Here is a 27314-nt window from a genome sequence, read left to right as displayed (position 1 = left end):
GTAACTGGGTGGTAGTCAGCTAGTGATGGCTATTTAACAGTCGGATGGCCTTGAGATAGAAGCTGTTTTTCAGCCTCTCGGTCCCAGCATTGATGCACCTGTACTGACCTCGCCCTCTGGATGATAGCGGGTTAAACAGGCCATGGCTTGGGTGATCGATGTCCTTGATGATCTTTTAGGCCTTTCTGTGACATCGGGTGCTGTAGGTGTCCTGGAGTGCAGGCAGTGTGCCCCCGGTGATGCGTTGGGCAGACAGCACCATCCTCTGGAGAACCCGGTGGTTGCGGGTGGTGCAGTTGCCTTACCAGGCGGTGATACAGCCCGACAGGATGCTCTCAATTGTGCATCTGTAAAGGTTTGGGGGTTTTAGGAGCCGAATTTATTCAGCCTTCTGATTGAAGAGGCGCTGTTGCGCCTTCTTCACCACATTGTCTGTGGGTGGACCATTTCTGATTGTCAGTGATGTGTACGCCAAACAACTTGAAGATTTTCACCTTCTCAACTGTGGTCCTGTCGATGTGGATAGGGGCATGCTCCCTCTACTGTCTCCTGAAGTTCATTATCAGCTCCTTCGTTTTGTTGACGTTGAGGGAGAGATTATTTTCCTTGCACCACTCACTCCACCTCCTCCCTGTAGGCTGTCGCGTCATTGTTGGTAATCAGGCCGACCACCGTCGTTTCGTCCGAAAACTTGATTGAGTTCGAGGCGTGCGTGGCCGCGCAGTCGTGGGAGTACAGGAGGGGACTAAGCAAGTTACCTTTGCTTTCTTGGGTACAGGAACAATGGTGGACATCTTGAAGCAAGTGGGGACAACAGACTGTGTCCGTGACGTGGCTGACATTGGTGTCCACGACATGGCAGATTTTCCCTTTATTATCCGTGATTGTCTGTAGATCCTGCCACATACGTCTTGACTGAGCCGTTGAATTGCGACTCCAATTTGTCTCTGTACTGATATTTTGCCTGTTTGATTGCCTTACGGAGGGAATAACTACACTGTTTGTATTCAACCATATTCCCAGTCACCTTGCCGTGGTTAAATGCGATGGTTCGCGCTTTCAGTTTTGCGCGGATGCTGCCATCTATCTACGGTTTTTGGTTTGGATAGGTTTTAATAGTCACAGTGGGAACAACATCCTCTATACACTTCCTGATGAACTCAGTCGCCGTGTCAGTGTAGATAGTCTAACAATTAATTAACTATTTAGCTGTCTTAAGTAGTCTTATGGCTTGGGGGTAGAAACTGTCTCAAAGCCTGTTGGTCGGAGATCCGATGCTCCGGTACCATTTGCCGGACGGTAGCAGAGTGAACAGTCTATGGCTGGGGTGGCTGAAGTCTTGCAATTTTGGGGCATTCCTCTGACACCTCCTGATGTAGAGGTCCTGGACGGCAGGGAGCTTGGCCCCAGTGATGTACTGGGCCGTCCGCAACACCCTCTGTAGCGAATTGAGGGAGAACATTTTGAGGATCAGAAAGCCCATGCCAAATATTTTCAGCCCCCTGATGGGGAAGAGGTGCTGTCATGCCCTCTTCAAGAGGACAATGTGGACAATGTTAAGTCCTTAGTGATGTGGATGGCAAGGAACTTGAAGCTCTCAACCCGCTCCACTAAAACCCTGTCAATGTGGATGGGGGCGTGCTCTCCCCTCTTTTTCCTGTAGTCCACGATCAGCTCATTGGTCTTACTGACATTGAGGGAGAGGGTGTTGTCCAGGCACCACACTGCCAAGTCTTTGACCTTCTCCCTGTAGGTTTTCTAATCGATGACGGTGATCAGGCCTACCACCGAGTCGTGCGTGGCCACGCAGTCATGGGTGAACAAGGAGTACAGGAGGGGACTAAGCACGCACCCTGAGGGGCCCCCGTGTTGAAGGTCAGCGTGGCAGAGGTATTGTTGCCTACCCTTACCACCTGGGGCAGACCGGTCATGAAGTCCAGGATCCAGTTACAGAGGGATGTGTTCAGTCCCAGGGTCACAAGCTTGGCGATGAGGTTGGAGGGGACTATGATTTTGAACGCTCAGCTGTAGTCTATGAACAGCATTCTCACATAGTTATTTCCCCTCTTGTCCAGGTGTGAGAGGGCAGTGTGAAGTGCAATTGAGATTGCGTCATCTGTGAATCTATTGGGGTGGTTCGCGAATTGGAGTGGGTCCAGGGTGTCTGGGATGATGGTGTTGATTTGTCTCATGACCAGTCTTTCAAAGCACTTACAATTGACAGATGTGAGTGCTACAGGGTGATAGTTATTTAGGCAGGTGTCATGACTGTCCTGTGAGGATCCGAATACTATAAAAATATTCCTAACAGAGAACGTGGGGAATGGTCAGGGGTGATCTAAATAATAATGTCATATGGGTTGTTATTTTGTGATGTCATAATTGTTGTTATAAAGGATATACACTATCCAACCTTAACATTGTATATTAAAAATGATGAACGTATTGTTGTTAAGTTAGGAATGTGCTTTTAAGAGAATTTGTCTCTTATTAAACTTTGCACAGTAAGTAGTCACGCCCCGAGTGAGGTAAGAGAGTGTCAGCCTGACGGAACCATCCCTTTCGACTAGAGTGCATAAAAGGATTGGTAAAGAAATTAACATTTAGACCAGAACATCACCAGGCTGCAGCTGTGTGTGTAAAGTGGTTTGAACCCTGAATACCAACACGAGATGGAGAAGAAAACTCCCCTCTCAGACAATCACTGGTACAGCTGTTTAGCTGTCCTATGAATGTATCTAGAAAATCAAATTTAAGTTGGACTATTCTACTAGTCATCAAACCAACGTATTCTGCTACTCTCATCACCCCACTGGTACCATCGACACGGCTGGCTAGCCTATCTTCCAAGGAGCATCTTCCAGAGTGAACAATAGTAGAAGCCGATGGGGAGGACCCCTTTTGGATAATCAGAGCCTTACAAGCGTGCCACTGAAAGGCACAACACCCTTCCTAAGGAGGGCTGGTTCCGACAGAGATCCACTGCGAACAAAGGGCCTTTAAACGTAAATACATTAATGATTTCTTACTCCAAACGGGCAGCCGTTGGTGTGCAAAGAATATGATTACTGTGAGAGTAGTTTCCTAAAGTGTATCAACGATAAGTGTCTCTTTCTCCCTCTCAATCTCTCTCCATCTCATTGTGTAAGAAGCAGCCATATGTTGTGTCAGTCTGCTATGCACCTTTCCTAATGTATTAAGTGTGTATGTTTATCCTGTGTTATCATTTAGTTAGCTAGTAAATAAATAATTAAACCAATTTGTGTTGTACTGAATCATAAGTAAGGCTGTTTTTGTTTTCAGATGCAAGAGGTTATGACTGTTCAGAATGATGATATGATAAGAGGTTGTGATTAATGTGTTGACTGTTTTATGGATGTAATAGGTAATTCTTTAAACAGCTGCTCTCGTGGTGCCCCAAATTCCTAATGAGTTAATTGTTACATGATTCATTTAATCGGGTAACAATTAAACATAGTTAGTTGATAAGATAAATAACAGTCATCAGATTAATGAAAGTAAAGTCACAACACAGGTTACCTTGGAGTTCTCGGGAATATAGACCATCAAACAAAAGCTACTTTTCTAATAACCTTTTTTTTCCCCCCTTAGGAAGGTCATTCAGGAACTGGTTTGTTTGTCTTAGTCTATAAACATCTAACACCATTTTCTAGTAAATCATTTTCTAATAAATCTAGTAAATCATTTTCTGTATTTAGATTCCTTCATTAGGAATCACTGACACTCAAATTTTGAAGCACAAAAAACATTCTAAAGAGCAAAAAGTGGAGCTTTTACCTTTGACAGTTTGGTGGTGGAGGTGACCTGTTTGCTGTCTCCGTTGTCTCCCCCCTCTGTCTCGTCCCAAGTGGACTCTCCTGGTGAGGCCTTCGTGTTTTTCCTCAGCCTTTTAGACTTACACTGGATCTCTGTCAGCAGACCTGTGGACAGTGATGATGGGTTCAAAAAATGTGTTGAAGGAGGATTTCCCCCCTACTTGTTCAATAGTGATTCTCTTTGTGAATGCACCGTAGCCAGCCAGAAAAGGCCTGATGCCCAATGATACAGCAGGGCATTTGATATTTTATTAAATTGGCTTTATAGTCTAACTATGGGTTTCAGAAAGTTTTTGAGCAAGTTTTCAACATTAATTCTCACCTAAGGTAAGAGGTTAGCTCAGATGTAAAGTTCAGATAATTAGGGAACTCTTTTAGACATTATTACAAATTGAGAAATCCCCAATGATATTCTAAATTATAAACCGGGTGGTTTGAGTCCTGAATGCTGATTGGCTGAAAGCCATGGTAGTGACGCGCGGGTTCACTCCTAACCCGCAGTCCCTGCGGATATGGGTTTAAGGTCATTAAATATTGTGTGGATGAAGGACGGGTGGGGGGCGTACGGTTTGAATAAAGAGAAAGCAAAACCTTTAAAAATAGATAAATGTATAATTATTGTGTTATTTATATCTATAGGCTACATTGAGGTTTTCTTTCATTATTTGAGGCTATTTGGCATTAGTGCATAAGCCTAAGCTTTAGGGCCTAACTGTACACATGCCAAATAAACCTACCCACCAATCGCCAAATTCTTTTGGGAACAGGCAGAAAAAGTTAACATCAATCCACAGAGGCAAAAAGGACAATGTCGGAGTTTAATTCAATAAGAGATTGGCTGCGAAAGGAGAGTTTAAAATAAAGAGAAGGGAGGACCAGAAAAGTAATGGTTTGGTGAAGTGGTAAAAGAGGATGATAGCAGTGCTGCTATATTATGTGTGATGATTGTGAGGCGCTATACAAATTTAACAGTCACAAGACGGGGACTTCCAATCGGCCTATGCCACGTCAAGGGAACTGTAGCCTACTGTTCAGATGGGTTAAATGGAAACTGAAATTTGGACACTGACTGTAGGTCTATAACCCCTCACATAGCCTTAATATGAACTCCTGCAGAAATAAGCATTTCTTGCTGTAAAATGATACACCAAATGTATGCCAAATTTTGACACGAGAACAGGAGTGGAGAAATAGGATTTATTTCTTTCAGCATCTTGAGAGAATGTGAATGCTCAGTTAGATACCGTCTGTAGAGGTGCCATCTTTATCAGCATCATAAAAGCTGGTAGTATTTCAACCACATAAAATACGCATCCAAGCTGAACTGAAATCTTATCAGAAACATGTTGGGTCATTTTCACAGCTTTCTATTTCCTTACAACTGGTCAAACTGATGTAATCTGCAAATTTTGCACAGAAAATCTTTCCAGTATTTTCTCAGTTATTGCATTTTCTCCCATCCCCTTCTATTTCTTACTGTTCTGAGTCCTTACATTGCAAATCATTCACTAAGGCAGGGTTTCCCCAAACTGGTCCTGGGTCCCCACTCTGAGTATTGCTAGACTTAAACTTGACTGTTCAAATGCTGCCTTCTCAGTACACTGACACCCTTCCCAAATAATGACACACTGTCATATTATTTTCTCAGCGAAAGATGATGAGAGAACTTTACCGATGTCAAATAAATTGAAGCATTCATTCTATCGATTTTACATTATTCTGGTGAACAAAGGTTTATTTAGTCTTCTAGGGCAACATATAATGACAGAAGAGAAGCTGCACATATCTAATTATAGACAAGTTGCCTACCAAAGCAGAAATATATCCAAATCAGGCTCAAAAATAGTGCACACCCTGTCAAAAAAATATTCTGACGTCTTTGACTAGCCCATAGCGCATTTTCTATATTTGCGGTTTAGGGTCAGGTGCAAGCCTCAGATGTTCAGATGTATAGTCGGGCCGTTGTGGATGGCTTATTAGCAATTGTGCACAGGTGTGGGTGAACAAAAAGCTGACTCCCTGCACCACAAACAAACCAAAAAAAATTACGTTGGTAAAGAGTTTGTGGTACTGTATACAGTATGTCCAATATACCATGGCTAAGACTGTATCCAGGCACTCTGCATTGTACGGTACATAAGAACAGCCCTTAGCCATGGTATATTGGCCATATACCACACCCCCTCATGCCTTATTCCTTAATTATACAACTCCTGTATTTTATGCAGCGAGTATGTTAATGCAGCGAGTATGTTAATGGTGAACTCCGTCCTCCTGCTCTCCTTGCCTGATTCTCCAAATACACCCACTAATTGGGTCTTCTTAGTGGTAGGATTAGGCTAGAGGGAAGGACAAAGATTACATCATGACCATGTCTTTTTGATCAAGATTTACACCTTAATTTCCCCATTCTTCTTTTGTTTCTGCAAAAATACCTTATCTTCAAGTTGACTCTCTCTCTGCGTCTCCTTCCCTTGAATAGCAACAATGGTGAGACCTTTCTGTTGTGAGCGGTATGACACACTGTCCCTCAGTGAAATTCAAAAAAGTTGTCAGAATCCAAAATGAAAGTTCTCTGCTATTGTCTTAGAATGTCCCCAGTGCATTGAAAGAAAAAGATTATGATATCATACAGTCTGAATAGATAGTCAGGGGGTCAGACTCACAGCTAGACATATGTCAATCTGAATCAAATACTGAGAGTGAGTGACTGTTTAACCATGTAATTTATATGAATACATGAATGGTAAATGTATACATGAATGGTAAAATGCAATACTATTGAAGATATGCCCTGCAATTTGTTCTATTGGGAAATAGTAGGTGCACTTCTTCTTAAAGGTCCTCTGAGATGTGCCAGTGCTTCAGTTGAATTAAAAGAAAGGGGTTGAATATACATTTTTGTGCGGGCAGGTACCATGTACCATGAGTTATTAAAACCTGCAGTGCAGTCTCTCAAGTAATAAATGCACATAGTAGTATATCAAAGAGCTGGTGTTATCACCAAATTCATTTCCTGTCATTGGCAAGATAATCTTTTGCACATAAGAAATAGCAATATGCTTAGCGATGCAGTAGGAGATCTATGCATCTGCAACTACATGGATTCTGAAGTAAAGGCCATCAAGTGGGAAGAAACATGGGTGTTCCTTCAAATGTCATGACCACCTTTCTTGTTGAATCTTTCAGTAATGATGGTTTATGGTTTCCCTTTACTCTTGGTCCCTTACCTTATCAATAATACCAGTACCTCACAGACTGTACCATCAAGTGTGACATAATAGGTAGAGTATCCAATGATAATAAATGGAGAGATGCCAACAGCTGTTGGTGTGAGTGCTGATATACTCACATTCTGCCAGCATGCCCATCTCCTTGCACTTCCGGAGACGACACTCCTGGCACTTCCTGCGCATGTACATGTCCATCTCACAGGTCCCTTTACTCTTGCACTTGTACACGGCGTTCTTTGTGATGCTCCGTCTGAAGAAGCCTAAAGGCAATGATCAGAACAATTACCCAGTGACCTCAGTCTTTGGTCATATGATGAAATACTAGTGGTATTATGTACTGTAAAGCAAATAACACCACTACAGATGCAGGATCTTAATTTGATCACTATTTTGTTGCCGAGAATTTGGAGATGAGCTTTGTGATTTAAATAAATTCACTGAAAACCCACACTAACACAGTCATGTTTACAGGATTGCACTTTTCATGTAGCCTACTTTTGCCCAACTATCATAGCCTAACAATCGATCAAGCAACATTATGGATTAATGTTCAAATCCTGTTGCTGGATTATTTTCCTGTAACAATATAGGTCGAATTAGGATCTGTATGTGGTAGAGGTGGACCGTGCCTTGGATCTGATAAGCTGACAAGCCTGATAGCCTTACCCTACAAACCCTATGACACGATACAGGTACACGGTCTCCCATAAATAAAACCTCTAATGGACTGATGGCATTGGTTTGTGGCTGATCTATGCCCTTGGTCTTGACCTATTCCCAAGGGGTGCTTCAAACCATTAACATTAACCCCTTTCAAAAGTGCCACAGTGTACAGTCCAGCTATGCCCTCCGTAAGGCAATCAAACAGGCAAAACGTCAGTACAGAAACAAAGTGGAGTCGCAATTCAACTGATCAGACACGAGACATATGTGGCAGGGACTCCAGACAATCATGGATTATAAAGGGAAAACCAGCCACGTCATGGACACCGATGCATTCGCCCGCTCCAAGGAAAACACAGTGCTCCAGGCCATCAGACTGTTAAATAGTCACCACTAGCCAGACTCCGCCCAGTATCCTGCCCTGACCTTCAGAGTCTTGGTGGTTCCAAACTTCTTCCATTTAAGAATCATGGAGGCCACTGTGTTCTTGGGGACCTTCAATGCTGCAGAAAGGTTTTGGTACCCTTCCCCAGATATGTGCCTCGACACAATCCTGTCTCGGAGCTCTACGGACAATTCCTTTGACCTCATGCTTGGTTTTTGGTCTGACATGCACTGTCAATTGTGGGACCTTATATAGACAGGTTTGTGCTTTTCCAAATCATGTCCAATCAATTGAATTTACCACAGGTGGACTCCAATCAAGTTGTAGAAACATCTCAAGGATGATCAATGGAAACAGGATGCACCTGAGTTCAATTTCGAGTCTCATAGCAAAGGGTCTGAATAGTTATGTAAAAAAAGTATTTCTGTTATTTATTTTTAATACATTTGCAAAAAAATCTAAAAAACTGTTTTCGCTTCGTCTTTATGGGTTATTTTGTGTAGATTGATGAGAAAAATGTATAATTGTATCCATTTTAGCATAAGGCTATAACGTAACAAAATGTGCAAAAAGTGAAGGGGTCTGAATACTTTCCGAATGCACTGTATATATTTATATTGCGCAGTCTGACATTGCTCATTCTAATATTTCTATATTTCTTAATCATTTTATACATTTTTGGGATTTGCGTGTATTGTTTTGTATTGTTAGGAATTACTGCACTGTTGTAGCTAGAAACATCAGCATTTTGCTACACCCGCAATAACATCTGCAACATATGTATACAGCACCAATAACATTTTATTTTATTTTTACACTAACTACCAGTGCGAGAAAGATGCCCCCTAAGAGCCTTATTGGACTAGTTCCATACTGTGGGCACACACTCGATAGCTTGGAACAGGTAATTAGACATTCAAGTGCAAGGAGATGAGTACAACGACACACATTAACATTGCTTAGCTCCGGGTTCCCTACGCCATTATAGAGTGGAACGCTATAGAGGGAGCTATATCCGGAGGGTGAACCGACGAGAGACAACCGATCCTCAAATCTACACTCGGATACGAGGCAGGAGAGCCCAGTGACCGCAACCATGACACCCATTGACCTGAGGATTTACAAGAAATAGAGTAGAAATGCTGTCATTAGGAAAGTTAGGGAGGTGTTGTTGTGATTCTTCATGTTGGGTGTCACTGAGCTCGTCATTTTTACATGAAGACGTTCAGTAAAGTCATGCTGCTTACTCTTGACACTGAGTCCACAGACAATTCATTCATTCATCCTCGTCATGACGAAATATCATACTGATCACCTTCTGGATGTTTGTCATACCAGTGGGCTACTCTGTAGACATCATATTACATTATAGAATCTCCCAACTATATTCAGATTACGATACTGTTCTAGCAATAGCTACGGAGCAAAACCAGAAGTGATCAACACAGGCTTTTAGAAGAAGTGAGCCCATCCATAGAGCGGTTTCTCAAGTGTTGAATGTAGAAGATGCAATTATTTGGATCTATGTTGTAGAAGACGGTGAAGATCTGTAGTCCGTAACACTTCAATGTCTACAGCTATGATAAAGATGTAGCACACTTAACCACTGCAATTACCTTTACACCCCTCACAGGTGAGAGCGTTATAGTGGTACCCAGATGCCTTGTCCCCACACACCACACACAGCTCCTCCCCTTTGACCCTGCCTGCGTGGGAAGTGTGCCTGGTCCTCTTGCACACCGCAGGCGCTATGGCGGATGCCTCTTCCATTTCAACATCATAGCTACCCTCCAGGGGTTCTTTCCTCAGTTCATACATCTCTGTGGGTGAGTACCACTCTTCAACGCTGTATTGGGGGTAGTAATTCTGATTGGAGTAGTATGGAGGGGAGGACATGGTGGGCTCCACCGAGGGGTATTGCATGTTGGGATAGTTGGTGAAGGATAAGACCTCTTGGTCCTGGAGCAGAGGGCTACCTTGCTCTGCCAGAATATCTGAGAGGAGAAAAGAAAGACACATAGATTAATTTATCGTATCACTGGTTAGAAGTGTTGGCTAAAGTTTCTTTAGCCAACTAAAAAGTCAGCTTGGTTTCAGCATGGTTCAGAAAATCCACAATAGCTACACATTTCACAAGCCAATAACTCCTATACTTTCCCAAGGATAGTGTAGTACGACTGTCAAAATCACTTTCCAGCTGTTACAGTAGTATTAGATGGTGACTTAATCTGAGTATTTAAACATTGACATAACAGGGGATAGTAACCTACATAAACCCAGTCATAAATAACCTCACACTCTTACAGAACACACCGTCACAGCAGATTGACGGGACGGCTTGAGCTTTCCAACTATTCTCCAAAGAGGTAATAGTACTTATCTTATTTATATTTGACATATAATTATATATCACAATGCTTTATCATTAGTGTCATAAACTATAATAATTATATTTCTATTATGTGGGCATGAACCCTTGAAGGTTAGACGTCAGCTAGCATTGGAACCATTTCATATCACTTTTATTCATTCAAATACGTTATTAAGGTAAAAGGAAATACTGGAACACAAAAAAGCTGCTGGAATGTAGCCGTACAGTTCTATAGGGTTGAGTTAATCCAAACTAATTTTATAATACACGTAATCCAAGCTGACACAATAAGATCGACAAGCATGAGATACTGACCTGAAGATCTGTTCTAATCTAGACCATGGCCATCTCAGGGTGACCCAGCAGACCCAGCACACCCAGGTCTCTCTCTCTTTCTCTGACCACCTGAAAAGTAATCCCCTCTACGGCTCTACTCTTACCTTTACTTCTTCTACTTCAGCATACCTCCCTCTATTATCTTTGGCAATGGAACTTCTCCAGAAGAATTCGGTACAGTAGTCTTAGAACAGAACACCTTGGTGCTTGTTTGAGGTCTGATTTAGGAGTGCCAAATGGGAGCAAAGGTTGCCATTGCTACTTATTAACCTGACAGACATTTCTGCCCATCATTACAGGTAGTTGGTTCGGTAATGTGCAAAGTCACTTTGACATCTGGCTTGTGTGACTGGCTGCTACTGCCTGAGGTGTAATGTGTGTCAGAGCTGGCCACTGGACCGCCTGATCCCAGATCTGCATGTGCCAACTCTCCTAACAATCATTGTCATGCCATATGTACAGTGGTGACCCGTCATTCACGGCAGATTATGCAAATCTTTGAGTTAATAAAGTTGCATACAAATATGGCCTCTTTTTTGCATTCTTGAGAAAGGTAGCTCCAAAATGCAGGTGTTTTAGCCTAGCTTAGTGCTTTCTGTGGTGGTGGTGATGGGGCAGCCAGTGGAAAATACAGAGCGTAGGGGTTAGTAATGTACTCTAGTTGCACCGTGATTGGCTCAGAGTTCTAACACTCATGGAACACTGCGTCACCTCAAAATCTACAGGGAGAGCTCGACAATTAAAGCCTCTTGGTTGCTGACATAGATATACATTAGAAGTGCCCATCGAAGAAAGCTCAAGTTCATTGGCCACAGATAAAATTACATTAAAACACGTTATATCTACCGTAGCTTTGATTGGACTGATCATGTCAACATCATAATTTCAAAAGCTTAGCTAGCAAGATAGACAAGCAGTCATCATCATGAATGAAGTTGACAATCGACTGGCAAATCCTTTTAAATCCTTGTCATATGAAGAGAAATTATAGATAAAACATATCGGTGCTCATCGGCCATTGGACATAAACATTACACAACAAGTTGGAAACCACAAATTCAACAATGAGTGGTTTGGAAGGAATCAGTGGCTAACTGCAAGCATTGCAAAGCAATCACTAGCCTGCTATTCAGTGGAGTGGCTGTATGGTCCCAAGTCTAAGATTAAGGGTCTCTTTTCCAAGCTTAAAAGGATAAACATTCACATGCAACACCATCGGCCATAAAAGGTTGAATACATTGTCCATGCTGTCAATCCAGCATGACTTCTGCCACGTTTAAAACAACTGGAAACTCGGAACTGGGAAATATCAGACGTCAGTGTGTTCAAGACAACTCCTACTGGGAAAATATGTTTTGAACGGTCATCCAACTCAGAATTCCAAGTCGGGAACTCTGGCCTCTTTCTAGAGCTCCGACCTGAAGATCACTGACGTCATGATTCGACCTTGTTTCTTTCTGAGTTCCCAGATGTCTAGAAAACACCAAAAATCCAGAGAAAGACAGACTTTGATGACAAAGTTTGATGACTAAATTTGCCCACGAAGGACCTCCGCGTCACCTTCCTGTTCAAGTAAGCATAGCACAACAAGGTGAGCCCAAAAATGTATTGTATGCTGCTGCATAAATGATGTTATACGCCAGGGAGATATGTATACTGTAGCTAACAAAGTAATACTAAGTGTATGTCGTGTAGTAATCTGTTGGTAGCACATGTGTCTCACCCTAATAATTTGGTCCCTTTCCTCCTCATAATTTAGCCTACTGTTCTGAATTGGTGGTGCACATGTAGCCTATAGCCTGTTTTAGAGAAATGTCATCATCGAATATTGTATGAGGTTTCATTGTCTGCTTATAGGCCCCCTTTATTTATCCTATGGTTCTGACTTGGTGTACAGGGAGAATACTGTATGAATGACCCATGTTCTGAATTCTGTCGCTGTACATTTCAAAAGTGCTTAACAAAACGTTATATTGAGTACGTCCATCTTAGCTCGCTCATTAATGTCTTATTACGAATTGCCTCTTATCTGCTCATCGTTCCCTTATGCCATAGTTTGTACATCTCAATTGTCAGTAGAAACTACATTTGTTTAAGCAAGTCAGCCATATCAGCTATGTTTTTTAAAAAGGCAGTAAACGAGGCTGAATTAACTGTTTCGCTGCCAGACAAGGCTCCGTTGATAACCAGGTGTAGCGGTGTTAAGGAATCACTCCATGTTGCTGAAAAGAAAGCTCTGCTGCTGGGACAGCTTTATGTAGGCCCTAACAGTTTGTTGGCACCGTTTGTCACCGTTATAGTGCAATTAATGTATTGGTTAGTGTTGTGTTGTGTAGTGGCTTTGCTGGCATGCATAAAAAAAGAAGCGTTTGCCCCACCAAGATTTACATGTAAAATTCGCCATTGCATATGCATATACTGTTACAGTTAAAGTCAGAAGTTTACATACACTTAGGTTATAGTCATTAAAACTCGTTTTTCAACCACAACACAAATTTCTTGCTAACAAATTATAGTTTTGGCAAGTCGGTTAGGACATCTACTTCATGCATGGCACAAGTAATTTTTCCAACAATTGTTTACAGACAGATTATTTCACTTATAATTCACTGTATCACAATTCCAGTCAGTCAGAAGTTAACATACACTAAGTTGACTGTGCCTTTGAAGAGCTTTGAAAATTCCAGAAAATTATGTAATGGCTTTAGAAGCTTCTGATAGGCTAATTGACATAATTTGAGTCAATTGGAGGTGTACCTGTGGATGTATTTCAAGACCTACCTTCAAACTCAGTGCCTCTTTGCTTGACATCATGGGAAAATCAAATGAAATCAGCCAAGACCTCAGAACAAAAAATTGTAGACCTCCACAAGTCTGGTTCATCCTTGGGATCAATTTCCAAATGCCTGAAGGTACCACGTTCATCTGTACAAACAATAGTATGCAAGTACAAACTCAATGGGACCACGCAGCCGTCATACCGCTCAGGAATGAGACACGTTCTGTCTCCTAGAGATGAATGTACTTTGGTGCGAAAAGTGCAAATCAGTCCCAGAACAACAGCAAAGGACCTTGTGAAGATGCTGGAGGAAACGGGTACAAAAGTATCTATATCCACAGTAAAACGAGTCCTATATTGACATAACCTGAAAGGCCGCTCAGCAAGGAAGAAGCCACTGCTCCAAAACCGCCATAAAAAAGCCAGACTGCGGTTTGCAACTGCACATGGGGACAAAGATGGTACTTTTTGGAGAAATGTCCCCTGGTCTGATGAAACAAGAATAGAACTGTTCAGCCATAATGACCATCGTTATGTTTGGAGAAAAAAGGGGGAGGCTTGCAAGCCAAAGAACACAATCCCAACCGTGAAGCACTGGGTGGGTGGGCAGCATCATGTTGTGGGGGTGCTTTGCTGCAGGAGGGACTGGTGCACTTCACAAAATAGATGGCATCATAAGGTAGGAAAATGATGTGGATATATTGAAGCAACATCTCAAGACATCAGTCAGGAAGTTAAAGCTTGGTTGCAAATGGGTCTTCCAAATGAACAATGACTCCAAGCATACTTCCAAGGTTGTAGCAAAATGGCTTAAGGACAACAAAGTCAAGGTATTGGAGTAGCCATCACAAAGCCCTGACCTCAACCCTATAGAAAATTTGTGGGAAGAACTGAAAAAGCATGTGCGAGCAAGGAGGCCTACAAACCTGACTCAGTTACACCAGCTCTGTCAGGAGGAATGGGCCAAAATTCACCCAACTTATTGTGGGAAGCCTGTGGAAGGCTACCCGAAACATTTGACCCAAGTTAAACAATTTAAAGGCAATGCTACCAAATACTAATTGAGTGTATGTAAACTTCTGACCCACTGGGAATGTGATGAAAGAAATAAAAGCTGAAATAATTAATTTATTCTACAATTATTCTGACATTTCACATTCTTAAAATAAATTGGTGATCCTAACTGACCTAAAATAGGTAATTTTTACTAGGATTAAATGTCAGGAATTGTGAAAAACTGAGTTTAAATGTATTTGGCTAAGGTGTATGTAAACTTCCGACTTCAACTGTATATAGTACACTGCATATTATGTTTATGCTTGAGAAAAATAGTAGGAGGAGTTAGATGAAGCACATACAGTACTGATCTGTGTCCAGGCTAGTCACTGGAGGTTGCTTACCAAAGAAGTGTGAGTTCTCGGACAATGGGAATCCATCGTTGTGTGGGATCTGTAGTGGTCCCACCACATTGACTTCGGGGCCCACCCACTCATTCATTCACAAATCTGGATGGACCTCAGCTCAGAATAAAGATGATGGAAGTAAATTATTTCCAGTCCAATCCTGTAGGAAACGAAGATACACCTAGACATAATGTTAGTGTGAGTTTTACATTTTGTTAAGCAGCTTTGTGATAAAGTAGCTTACCTGTTAAATACCTCACAGACAACTCGTTAGCCCTTACAAAAGTTTTCAGACCCCTTGGATTTCTTCATATTTTATTGTGTTACAAAGTGGGATTAACCAATTACAGTCCAAGCCCTGTCTAGGCCGGATATGTACAGAATAAAAATATTCCAAAACATGCATCTTGTATGCAACAAGGCACTAAAGTAATACTGCAAAAAAACACAAAGGAATACACTTTTTGGCTTAAATGCAAAGCCTTGTGTTTGGGACAAATCTAACACAACACTTCACTGAGTTACTGCCTCCTTATTTTCAAGCATGGTGGTGACTGCATCCTGGTATGTGTATGCTTGACATCAGCAAATGTTATTTTGATAAAAATAAATGGATGGAGCTAAACACAGACAAAATCCTAGAGGAAAATCTGGTTCAGTTTGCTTTACATGAGAGACTGGGAGAGGAATTCACCTTTCAGCAGGACAATAATCTACAACACAAATCTACACTGGAGTTGCTTATCAAGAAGACAGTGAATGTTCCTGAGTGGCTGAGTTACAGATTAAATCTGTTTAAATCTGCCAAGTTACAGATTAAATACATTTTATGCAACGGGTGGGTCTAATCCTGAATTCTGATTGGTTAAAACCGCATTCCATCCAATGTCTATTGCACAAGTTTCCACCGGCTAAATCTATGACGCTAAAATGCCTATTTACTCTGTTCCATCTGACTGTGCAATCCACTGTCTCATCAGCCCAGCCAGGCAATTTATAAACTTGATCTCCACTGTCCCCTTTAGGTTTTCCACATTTTGTTGTGTTACTGCCTGAATTTAATTTGGATGAAATTTAGATTTTATGTCACTCGCCTACACAAAATACAGAATGTCAAACAGGAATTATATTTTTAGAGAATTTTTACAAATTAATAAATAATGTAAGTATTCAAACCCCTTTGTTATGGCAAGCCTAAATAAGTTAAGGAGTAAACATTTGCTTAACAAGTCATATAGTGAGTTGAATTGACTCACTCTATGTGCAACAATAGTGTTTAACCTGATTTTTTAATGACTACCTCATCTATGTACCCCACACATACAATTATCTCAAAGGTCCCACAGTTGAGCAGCGAATTTCCACCTGTTACAGTATTTATACCCCTTGACTAATTCAACAATTTGCTGTGTTGCAGCCTGAATTCAAAATTGATTACATAAATGTTTTTCTCACCCAGCCATTTTCAAGTCTTGTCATATATTTTTAAGCTGCAACTACTGTAGGCCTCTCAGGAACATTCAACTCTCGTCTTGGTAAGCAACTCCAGTGTATATATTGCCTTGTATTTTAGGTTATTGTCCTGCTGAAAGGTGAATTTGTCTCCCAGTATCTGTTGGAAAGCAGACTGAACCAGGATTTTGCCTGTGCTTAGCTCTATTCCATTTATTTTTATCCTAAAAAAACTCCCTAGTCCTTGCCGATGGCAAGCATTCCCATAATATGATACAGCCACCACCATGCTTGAAAATATGAAGAGTGGTACTCAGTGATATGTTGTGTTGGATTTGCTCGAAACATCACGGTTTGTGGGCTCCCGAGTGGTGAAATCCCTGAGCGTTTTCCTTCTACTCCGGCAACTGAGTTAGGAAGGACGCCTGTATCTTTGTAGTGACTGGGTGTATTGATGCACCATCCAAAGTGTAATTAATAACTTCACCATGCTCAAAGGGATATTCAATGTCTGCCTTTTTTTAATTATTAACCATGTACCAATTAGGTGCCCTTCTTTGCAAGGCATTTGAAAACGTCCCTGGTCTTTGTGGTTGAATCTGTGTTCGAAATTCACTGCTCGACTGAGGGACCTTACAGATAATTGTGTGTGTGCAAAATCATGTTAAACCAGGGTCTCCAACAGGTCGATCGCAAGCTACCAGTAGCTCACAGCCCACCTATGACTAGCTCCCCAAACAATTCTGAAAGTACATGCAATTTTCACATGTTCCACTGCAAATTGTCATTAACAAATCTCACAAGTATTAGACACTGCAAGCTCCCAGCTACTATCTAATCAATGCAACGCTAACATTATCCCGCCCCCGGTTAGCCACTATTGGCTTAAAAAGCCAAACCTAACACAATAGCTGCCAATTAATTTCCAGCAATATTGCCCCTGTATGTCTGTGTGGTGAGAATGTATTTCTTTCACTTATTTCTGTGTGTAGCCAGCTGATGTGATAACCATCTTGTGGGTTGACAGACAGTAATTTCCCCAAAACCTTCTCAATTTAATGTTAACTGTAAAGTAGGCTTACCTGGCAGAAGTATATCATCAGGAAGTATATCATTTTTATCTATTACTTGGTATTTGCTAACTTTAAATGAGCAACAGCATTACAGAACCATCACTAGGCTAGCACATTAGACAGCACATTTCTCACTTGCTAGATTCACAATTAAAGGCCATATGCAGAATTAAAGGGGAATTACACAAAAAATCATAATTTGTTATTTATCTTCCAGACCTAAAAAAAAATATTCAGATGTGATTTAAGCATTGACATGGACTCAGACTTCTTGTCTTGTGTTATGTGATGTTTCCCTTATTGCTGTAACCATAACCACAATGTACCCAACACAACAATTCCAAAACAATTATTCTGACGAGTATTCCCTTTAGGTTATATTCTCTATTAAATGAGGTCTGTTCCTGTGCAGTACATTCATAATTAAAGAGATCCTTGAGAGTTGCTAGTCTATTCCTCTGTTATCACAGTAAAATGAACACAGTCATTTCCCAAAACTTTTCCATGGACTCCCTGAATCTGTTACTGACTAACACCACCCATGGCGACGTTAACTGACACCATCATGCAGTGAGCAGAGAGGAGGTAAATCACCATGTGAACCACTGGTTTTATAAATCGCACCTGACATAGCTTTAATTAATTAGCCAGGGCTAATTTCCCCAGAGATTATACAACAGCCCACATGAAGACTCCAACAAGGGCCTTCAGGCCAGTTTGTCAACCCACACAAAGAATCAACCTGTCCCTCTCTATCATTCGTTCTTACCGTATTCTTTCCTGTTGATTTCCCCAGTGTAACAGTCCAGTCTAGTCCCAGCCTTCACCCGCTCTCTCTGATCTCCACATTGTAAAGTACAGCACCATCAATATTTGCTCATGAGCATCTAGCTGCTCCTGGCTGTCTGGGGTTGCAGGGAGAGTATGTGTGACTGGCTGGGGTCATGGAGAAAGGGGACAGTGGTTATTAATTAAGCTGTCCATTCCTCTCCATGAACGCACTACCCCTCTTCCCCCTCCTCCCACCTCCTCCCATCCCCCCAAAATCCTCCTCGTTCAGCAAAGCAATCTGGCAGCCATGTGTAGTCCCTAACACAGAGACAAGCAGACCAGCACCCCCCCCCCCAACAAGCCACACACAAAAACACAAAACACACACTAACACACAATTAGGCACAGGCAACTTGGTCTTGGATAAGGCACAAGTGATCAAGCAGAGAGCCAACCCATTGGGCAAAAACTGGTCAAATCATTTCAACCAAAGACATCTATGAGATGACCTTGAATCAACATGGAAAACTGATTGGATTTGCAAAAATGAATCAATTTAAGGACTTTTTTTTTTCACCCAACTTTTAACCTAAATCCAATGACATGGTGATATTTTCTGTTGATTTCATGTTAAATCCACATTAGTCGAAAACTTAACCAAATATGAATCAAAACTAGATGTTGAACTGAAGTCTGTCCCCATTCGGGAAGGCATTCGTTAGATAGATCATGTTTTTCATAAATCATATCTAACACAAATATTATATGATGCTGTGTTTGTAAGTGAAAGTTTAATCTACACCTCAGCACAATGTCTATAGGCAGCCATAGTGGAATTGCTCTCCTGGCTAGGCCACCTAATTGTCAGGTGTTGTAATATATTGTACATGTAGTATGGCAGCTAGAGCACTCAAAATTTTGATGGATTGCAGAGAGAACAGCTAAAGTAGGAAAATATAACAGTATCGGGAAATAACTATTGTAGTGCTGAAGAAAACTAAGATTTCCTTTTCAGGTAGACAGGTTGGCAGTCTCTATTCTGATAATGGATCCTCTTCATAAGACATTGTTCTCAGAAGGGTGTCTTGATTTGTGGCCTGGTTTTAGTTTGTTTAGCCAATGTGTTACAGTAAGAAGCCATTCACCTCATTGCTTGACCATTCACAACTAGATGTAGTAGGAGGAAAGCTTTGACGAGAATAAAGCTGGAAATAGGCCCCAGTGTTTCTATAAGCTTCTATATATCCAAAAACAAGTGTTTAATCATTGATGGGTCTGTTGCTCCATCCAAAGAGGCCCTTCTGAGTCAATAGAACAGACAGTCAATCTGAAATAAACAGGACCTTTGCCATTGGCTGCTGTCTGCTTGTGGACTAAGTAGCTGCTGTGTGTCCGAGGGCTTTGGGGTGGACTGGGTTGGGGTGGACTGGGTTGTGGTGGCCTCATGAGAAGGACACGTAGTAGGACTGAGAACCTTGTAACATGTACAGTAGGCGACTATATTTTCTTCACTATTAAACAGATTGTATTGCTTTCTAGTGGTATTTTTGGTATGGTTACCACTTACTGGTAAGGGTACAATTGCAGTTGATTTATTGTGGTGGACATGTTGTAGCGTGGTCACAATCAATAAACACTAACAGAATAAATGGTGCTACATTTTTTTACGTGGGTCACAGCACAGCACAGCACAGCACAGCTCAAAAAACGCAAATTACATTGATTTTTAGCTGTGTATGATAGGCTTTCCCCTCTTACTCAGTGATCACTATTGTCTTTTCACCTTTTAGCTCACATTTGGTTATTGATTGTGAATAGAAAAGCTGACTGTTTACAGTTTTGAACCACCTTCAACTTGTAAATGGAGAGGAGGAGATAAGTTGATCAAACACTGGGCTTCAAACAGGCAGCAAAGAGCTGCTCGTCTTCTCAAACAAGCTCTCAAAGACTGTCACATAAATTCCAATGAATATAAACCAATAACAAGGTCCATAACCTTGAACCCTTCCCAGGCCTATCTGTGAGAACAACTCATTAACATACAATGGCAGATAAAAAGAATATAGCAAGCTGGTCTTTAAGGACCAAATTGTAATTACACAGCATTTACCTCCTCTGGAAATCACTGCAACTGGCCTTACAATAAACATATAAAGAAAAGGTAATAGGCCCTCTTAAAAAGTACAGTGGGGGAAAAAAGTATTTGATCCCCTGCTGATTTTGTATGTTTGCCCACTGACAAAGAAAGGATCAGTCTATAATTTTAATGGTAGGTTTATTTGAACAGTGAGAGACCGAATAACAACAAAAATATCCAGAAAAACGCATGTCAGAAATGTTATCAATTGATTTGCATTTTAATGAGGGAAATAAGTATTTGAAGGGTGTGCTCCTAACCACAGCTTGTTACCTGTAAAAAAGACACCTGTCCACAGAAGCAATCAATCAATCAGATTCCAAACTCCCCACCATGGCCAAGACCAAAGAGCTCTCCAAGGATGTCAGGGACAAGATTGTAGACCTACACAAGGCTGGAATGGGCTACAAGACCATCGCCAAGCAGCTTGGTGAGAAGGTGACAACATTTGGTGCGATTATTCGCAAATGGAAGAAACACAAAAGAACTGTCAATCTCCCTCGGCCTGGGGCTCCATGCAAGATCTCACCTCGTGGAGTTGAAATGATCATGAAAACGGTGAGGAATCAGCCCAGAACTACACGGGAGGATCTTGTCAATGATCTCAAGGCAGCTGGCACCATAGTCACCACGAAAACAATTGGTAACACACTACGCCGGGAAGGACTGAAATCCTGCAGCGCCCGCAAGGTCCCCTGCTCAAGAATGCATATACATGCCCGTTTGAAGTTTGCCAATGAACATCTGAATGACTCAGAGGACAACTGGTGAAAGTGTTGTGGTCAGATGAGACCAAAATGGAGCTCTTGGACATCAACTCAACTCACTGTGTTTGGAGGAGGAGGAATGCTGCCTATGACCCCAAGAACACCATCTCCACCGTCAAACATGGAGGTGCGAACATTATGCCTTGTGGGGGGGGGTTCTGCTAAGGGGACAGGACAACTTCACCGCATCAAAGGGACGATGGATGGGCCATGTACCGTCAAATCTTGGGTGAGAACCTCCTTCCCTCAGCCAGGGCATTGAAAATGGGTCGTGGATGGGTATTCCAGCATGACAATGACCCAAAACACACGGCCAAGGCAACAAAGGAGTGGCTCAAGAAGAAGCACATTATTAAGGTCCTGGAGTGGCCTAGCCAGTCTCCAGACCTTAATCCCATAGAAAATCTGTGGAGGGAGCTGAAGGTTCGAGTTGCCAAACGTCAGCCTCAAAACCTTAATGACTTGGAGAAGATCTGCAAAGAGGAGTGGGATAAAATCCCTCCTGAGATGTGTGCAAACCTGGTGGCCAACTACAAGAAACGTCTGACCTCTGTGATTGCCAACAAGGGTTTTTCCACCAGGTACTAAGTCATGTTTTGCAGAGGGGTCAAATACTTATTTCCCTCATTAAAATGCAAATCATTTCAGAACATTTTTGACATGCGTTTTTCTGGATTTTTTTGTTGTTATTCTGTCTCTCACTGTTCAAATAAACCTACTATTAAAATTATAGACTGATCATTTCTTTGTAAGTCGGCAAACGTACAAAATCAGCAGGGGATCAAATACTTTTTTCCCCCACTGTACATGCTTTCATTCATTATTTTCTATTGATTATATTCATCCTGAGTTACCTCTCGAGCATGATGGTTCCACTATTAGTAGCCAATTTTAAATCAGGAAATACGATAAACACAGTATTTGCCTGCACAAATGACTGTAAACTAGTGTCCCATGAATTTGCTAGCTAACTGGTGGATCTAAGTGTTTAGGAACAGAACAGATAAGGTGAAGGATGTTTACTGAGAGATGATGGGAAGCAGAGCGGTCTGTGTAGTTGTTACAATGATTCAGAAAGCTAATTTGAGTAAACACACAGCTTAGTGTTGATTGTAGAACAGACATTTTGTCTCAAAGTAGTGGCAGATAAAGACAGTCAAACGGTATGAATATTGTTTTTATTCATGTGTTCACTTACTCATGGCTAATGATGTTTACCTTCAATCTATACATGGAATTTACTGTAAGGCCATGTGGTTTTGTGGGCAGTTTGAGGTCTACAAAAAGTTGGAGTGTATATAATCAGTCCACACAAGCCTGCCTGCAGCCCCCCTCCCCCGGTTTACAATAGGACAAATTGGGGGTTTCAAACTGTAAGATTTATTTTGAGTTAAAGCAATTGACAAATTGCACTTGATGGTGGATTTACCACAAATAACTTAGAAATGAACAATTAGTGGTGGATTAAAGAACAACTAAGTTCACATTACTCAGTGATCCATAGTTTAGACTTGTTCAGGGTGTTTCTTTTTTTAAACAAACCTCTCAATACAGAATAGACAATGTTCAAGTTAAAAGCTGGACAATCTGAAAATAGTAAAGTGCATTTATCAAACAATAGAATGACAAATAATTATATACTATACAAAAAAACTGAAAAATCACTGTCCCGTAAATCCTATAAATAGCATTAATAATTTGATCCCATACACTATATACATAATTTTTTTCAGATTTTGTTTTATGTTTGAGGAGTAGTCAATCAACCTGTTATTCAGACAATTAAAAAATGAGTAAATAAACATGAATATCAAATAGATCAATAGTAGATGATTGCATGATGATATGTGACTTCAACCCACATGGAGAATATGTGCACAGTTTTACCTTCCACAGTATATTTGTCCTACTGAGAGCTTACAGCTCCATAAATACACATAGCAATGCTGAAACTAGTGCATTACAGGGAAACAGTGGGACCAGGGCCTGGTAAGGCATGGACAGCAGGCTGAGAGCTGTGGTAGAGTATTGTCACTAAACAGTAGCAAATTGTTACAAGCAACAACAAAAAAGGCCTATAATTTTAACACTGTGGTCTACTTCAATAATGCTGAAAGCAAACCAGTCACATTCATGATATGCACGTCCCCTTAGTTGCATAGCTGACACAAAACAAAACAATTCACATTCAATTAAAGGTAAGCCATACTCCAGTATGTTTCATCTGCCCATACTGTGCAAAGAACGTTGGTCAGCAGCTGTGGATAATAGCTAGCAAAGCACCCACCCCACCATCACACCCACCCCACCATCACAGCTCCTCCTCCATGCTTCATGGTGGGAACCACACATGGGGAGATTATCCGTTCACCGACTCTGCGTCTCACAAAGCATTTATTTGGGCTGCAATCTGAGGTGCAGTTAACTCTAATGAACTTATCCTCTGCAGCAGAGGTAACTCTGGGTCTTCCTTTCCTGTGGCGATCCTCATGAGAGCCAGTTTCATCATAGCGCTTGATGGTTTTTGCGACTGCACTTGAAGAAGGGCCATCTTCTGTATATCACCCCGACCTTGTCACAACACAACTGATTGGCTCAAACGCATTAAGAAGGTTAGAAATTAACTTTTAACAAGGCACACCTGGTAATTTAAATGCATTCCAGGTGACTACCTCATGAAGCTGGTTGAGAGAATGCCAAGAGTGTGGAAAGCTGTCTTCAAGGCAAAGGGTGGCTACTTTGAAGAATCTCAAATATACAATATATTTAGATTTGTTTAACACTTTTTTGGTTACTACATGATTCCATATGTGTTATTTCATAGTTTTGATGTCTTCACTATTATTCTACAATATAGAAAATAGTAAAAATAAAGAAAAACCCTGGAATGAGTAGGTGTGTCCAAACTTTTGACTGGTACTGTATATATTTTTCTTTTTCTATTACACAAATTGTAATGTCCCTTCATCTGTGAGTTCCTACCAGACAAATGTGTCTAATTTCTCTCTCATTTGACACCATTTACTCAGCCTCAGATGCAACACCTGGTTAGTGAAATGTGACCTCATCATCAGGGACCACACAATAATGTAAAGATGTCTCAGTACGAGGTAAAACCGTCAAATGGATAAAATGACCAAACAACAACACAAAGCAAGTTTGTGGTAATTGACCGATGGCTGCTGAAACTTCTTTTGTAACTTCTCAGAAGAATGACCACTGATAGTTCTGCCGGTCTGTGTGAATTTGACCCTTCTTCCTTTACTGGATGTTGACGTGAAGGCAAAGTCCTCTCAAATGACCCCCCTTTCCAAGTGTCAATTATTTTTGAACAGCGCCTTAAGTATGTCACTATACCCTTCGTTCACTTGATGTTGACGTGAAGGGGAAGTCCTGCAGTGCTTCTCAAGTGACACCCTATTCCCTGAAGTTGTAGTGCACAATATATCGAATAGGGAGGGGGTCATTAGAGATAATTTTGTGTCTCGGTTCTCTACCCTTTTCCAGAAGTGGGCATTTGCACACGCCACGTGGATATTAAAGCATAGGATTGGTGAAAGGATTGGCTGGAGGGAGTTTCCACCATTGTTGAAGCCATGTGAAAAATTGTGCAAGTGCACGGTTCAGGAAAAAGGTGAAGAGCAAGGACAGCCAATGACCCTGATTCTTAGGGCACATCACTGATACTGCTCCTGGTAGTTCCCATTACCATGGTGGGAGTTCCCATCATCCTCATCCTGCTGCATGGTGACTCCTTTCTTCTTCTTCCAGCCCGACAGGTTCTCTGTGGTTCCATAGCTCTTCTTGGGTGCCATGGCAATCTCGCTGTTGAGCTCCGTCTCTTCGGCCAGCTCGTCTTTGTCGATGATGCCGATCTTATCGTCGCTGGTGCTCTCCGGGTCGGCCCAGTCCTGCTTGTCGCCCGAGGCAAAGATAGCATAGAAGATGACCCCCGTGTAGTGCACCATGGCGGCAATCACAAACACGTTTTGCCACTCCAGACGGGTCTACAGAGGGGGAAAGACTTGAGTCAGTGACCAAACTGTCACACTTGTCTGATATAACGTTTGATTTGATTGACAATGTTATAAAATCAGTATCTCATTGTGTCATTCACCAGTCGTGTTACTCGTGTCCTATACGGTATACATATTAGGAAGTCCCTCAGGGGGAGTTTCGTCTGACATCTAAGGGACTTCCTAATATTGATGCCGTAGTCTTATCCTGGCTCATTTTTCTGTTAGAATTTGTCTGTAATGTTGAATGTTACAATACCTTGTGTTTAGTCAGTGCTCCAACGATAAGGGGGCACACCATTCCAGACAGTGTGCCAACGCCATTGGAGATGCCCATTAGGATACTGGCATAGCGAGGGGCAATGTCCAAGTGGTTTACGTTGAACCCTGGGGATACAGTAACAAGTACAGTCCATCAGAGTAAATTGGTTATGCCACTGTCAAATTATCTTTGGGTAATTAAAAAGGACTACATGAAATCCCATCATGTATTATTTATTATTAGATATTGAATACCACACACTCTTCACGCTGTCTCTTAGAAATGTTTTTGGGATCATCCATTTGGATTAATAAATAACCATTTAGCCAAACAGTAATGTATATGAATACATTTTATTAATGTATTATTATATACACTACCGTGCAAAAGTTTGGGGTCACTTACAAATGTCCTTGTTTTTGAAAGAAAAGCTAAAAATGTTGTCCTTTAAAATAACATCAAATTGATCAGAAATACAGTGTAGACATTGTTAATGTTGTAAATGACTATTGTAGCAGGAAAAAAATGACTTTTTATGGAATATCTACATAGGTGTACAGAGGCCCATTATCAGCAACTATCACTCGTGTTCCAATGGCACGTTGTGTTAGCTAATCCAGGTTTATCATTTTAAAAGGCTAATTGATCATTAGAAAACCCTTTTGCAATTATGTTAGCACAGCTAAAGCAATAAAACTGGCCTTCTTTAGACTAGTTGAGTATCTGGAGCATCAGCATTTGTGGGTTCGATTACAGGATCAAAATGGCCAGAAACAAATACCTTTCTTCTGAAAATCGTCAGTCTATTCTTGTTCTGAGAAATGAAGGCTATTCCATGGGAGAAATTGCCAAGAAACTGAAGATCTCATACAACGCTGTGTACTACTCCCTTCACAGAACAGCCCAAACTGGCTCTAACCAGAATAGAAAGAGGAGTGGGACAAGTACATTAGAGTGTCTAGTTTGAGAAACAGACGCCTCACAAGTCCTCAACTGGCAGCTTCATTAAATAGTACCCGCAAAACACCAGTCTCAACGTCACCAGTGAAGAGGCGACTCCGGGATGCTGGCCTTCTAGGCAGAGTTGCAAAGAAAAGCCATATCTCAGACTGGCCAATAAAAATAAAAGATTAAGATGGTCAAAAGAACACAGACAATCGACAGAGGAAGATTGGAAAAAAGTGTAATGGACAGAAAAATCTAAGTTTGAGGTGTTCAGATCACAAAGAAGAACATTCGTGAGATGCAGAAAGAATGAAAAGATGCTGGAGGAGTGCTTGACGCCATCTGTCAAGCATGGTGGAGGCAATGTGAAGGTCTGGGGGTGCTTTGGTGGTGGTAAAGTGGGAGATTTATACAGGGTAAAAGGGATATTGAAGAAGGAAGCCTATCACTCCATTTTGCAACGCCATGCCATACCCTGTGGACGCTGCTTAATTGGAGCCAATTTCCTCCTACAACAGGACAATGACCCAAAGGACAGCTCCTAACTATGCAAGAACTATTTAGGGAAGAAGCAGTCAGCTGGTATTCTGTCTATAATGGAGTGGCCAGCACAGTCACCAGATCTCAACCCTATTGAGCTGTTGTGGGAGCAGCTTGACCGTATGGTACGTAAGAAGTGCTTCAGGAAGCATGGGGTGAAATATTTTCAGATTACCTCAACAAATTGACAACTAGAATGCCAAAGGTCTGCAAGGCTGTAATTGCTGCAAATGGAGGATTCTTTGACGGAAGCCAAGTTTGAAAGACACAATTATTATTTATAACCTTGTCAACGTCTTGACTATATTTCCTATTCATTTTGCAACTAATTTCATGTATGTTTCC

At 41.4% G+C, this 27314-nt stretch overlaps 2 protein-coding genes and 1 long non-coding RNA gene across 7 annotated transcripts in view; 1 reads left to right on the top strand and 2 right to left on the bottom strand.

Annotated features, from left to right (window-relative positions):
* The window catches only part of LOC106573302 (bile acid receptor), a 24676-nt gene extending 6179 nt beyond the window's left edge, over positions 1-18497 (bottom strand). Inside the window, exons 1-5 of one of the 5 annotated variants that reach the window (XM_014148239.2) lie at positions 18301-18497; positions 15004-15187; positions 9734-10111; positions 7189-7329; positions 3799-3941 (exon numbers count right to left, since the gene is read on the bottom strand). In XM_014148239.2, coding sequence (XP_014003714.1) covers positions 3799-3941; positions 7189-7329; positions 9734-10111; positions 15004-15100 — 759 coding nt within the window. In that variant the 5' untranslated portion in view covers positions 15101-15187; positions 18301-18497. Of the gene's footprint in view, positions 1-3798; positions 3942-7188; positions 7330-9733; positions 10112-10803; positions 11298-15003; positions 15188-18300 lie in introns of those variants that run through there. The other 4 variants (XM_014148237.2, XM_014148238.2, XM_014148240.2 and 1 more) reach the window with 4 other exon arrangements.
* LOC123727794 (uncharacterized) lies at positions 10384-25706 on the top strand. The gene is made up of 2 exons (XR_006759685.1): positions 10384-10483; positions 24978-25706. It is a non-coding gene; the product is annotated as an uncharacterized lncRNA (long non-coding RNA).
* Positions 24884-27314, bottom strand: part of LOC106573301 (vesicular glutamate transporter 3-like) — a 25240-nt gene continuing 22809 nt past the window's right edge. The window contains exons 11-12 of the mRNA XM_014148236.2: positions 25482-25609; positions 24884-25213 (exon numbers count right to left, since the gene is read on the bottom strand). Of these exons, the coding sequence (XP_014003711.2) occupies positions 24884-25213; positions 25482-25609 (458 nt within the window). The remainder of the gene's footprint in view (positions 25214-25481; positions 25610-27314) is intronic.

The sequence above is a fragment of the Salmo salar genome, chromosome ssa16 (genome assembly GCF_905237065.1).
Source record: "Salmo salar chromosome ssa16, Ssal_v3.1, whole genome shotgun sequence".
Lineage (NCBI taxonomy): Eukaryota > Metazoa > Chordata > Actinopteri > Salmoniformes > Salmonidae > Salmo > Salmo salar.
The sequence above is the reverse complement of the archived record's forward strand: the minus strand, read 5'-3'. Positions and strand labels throughout refer to the sequence as shown.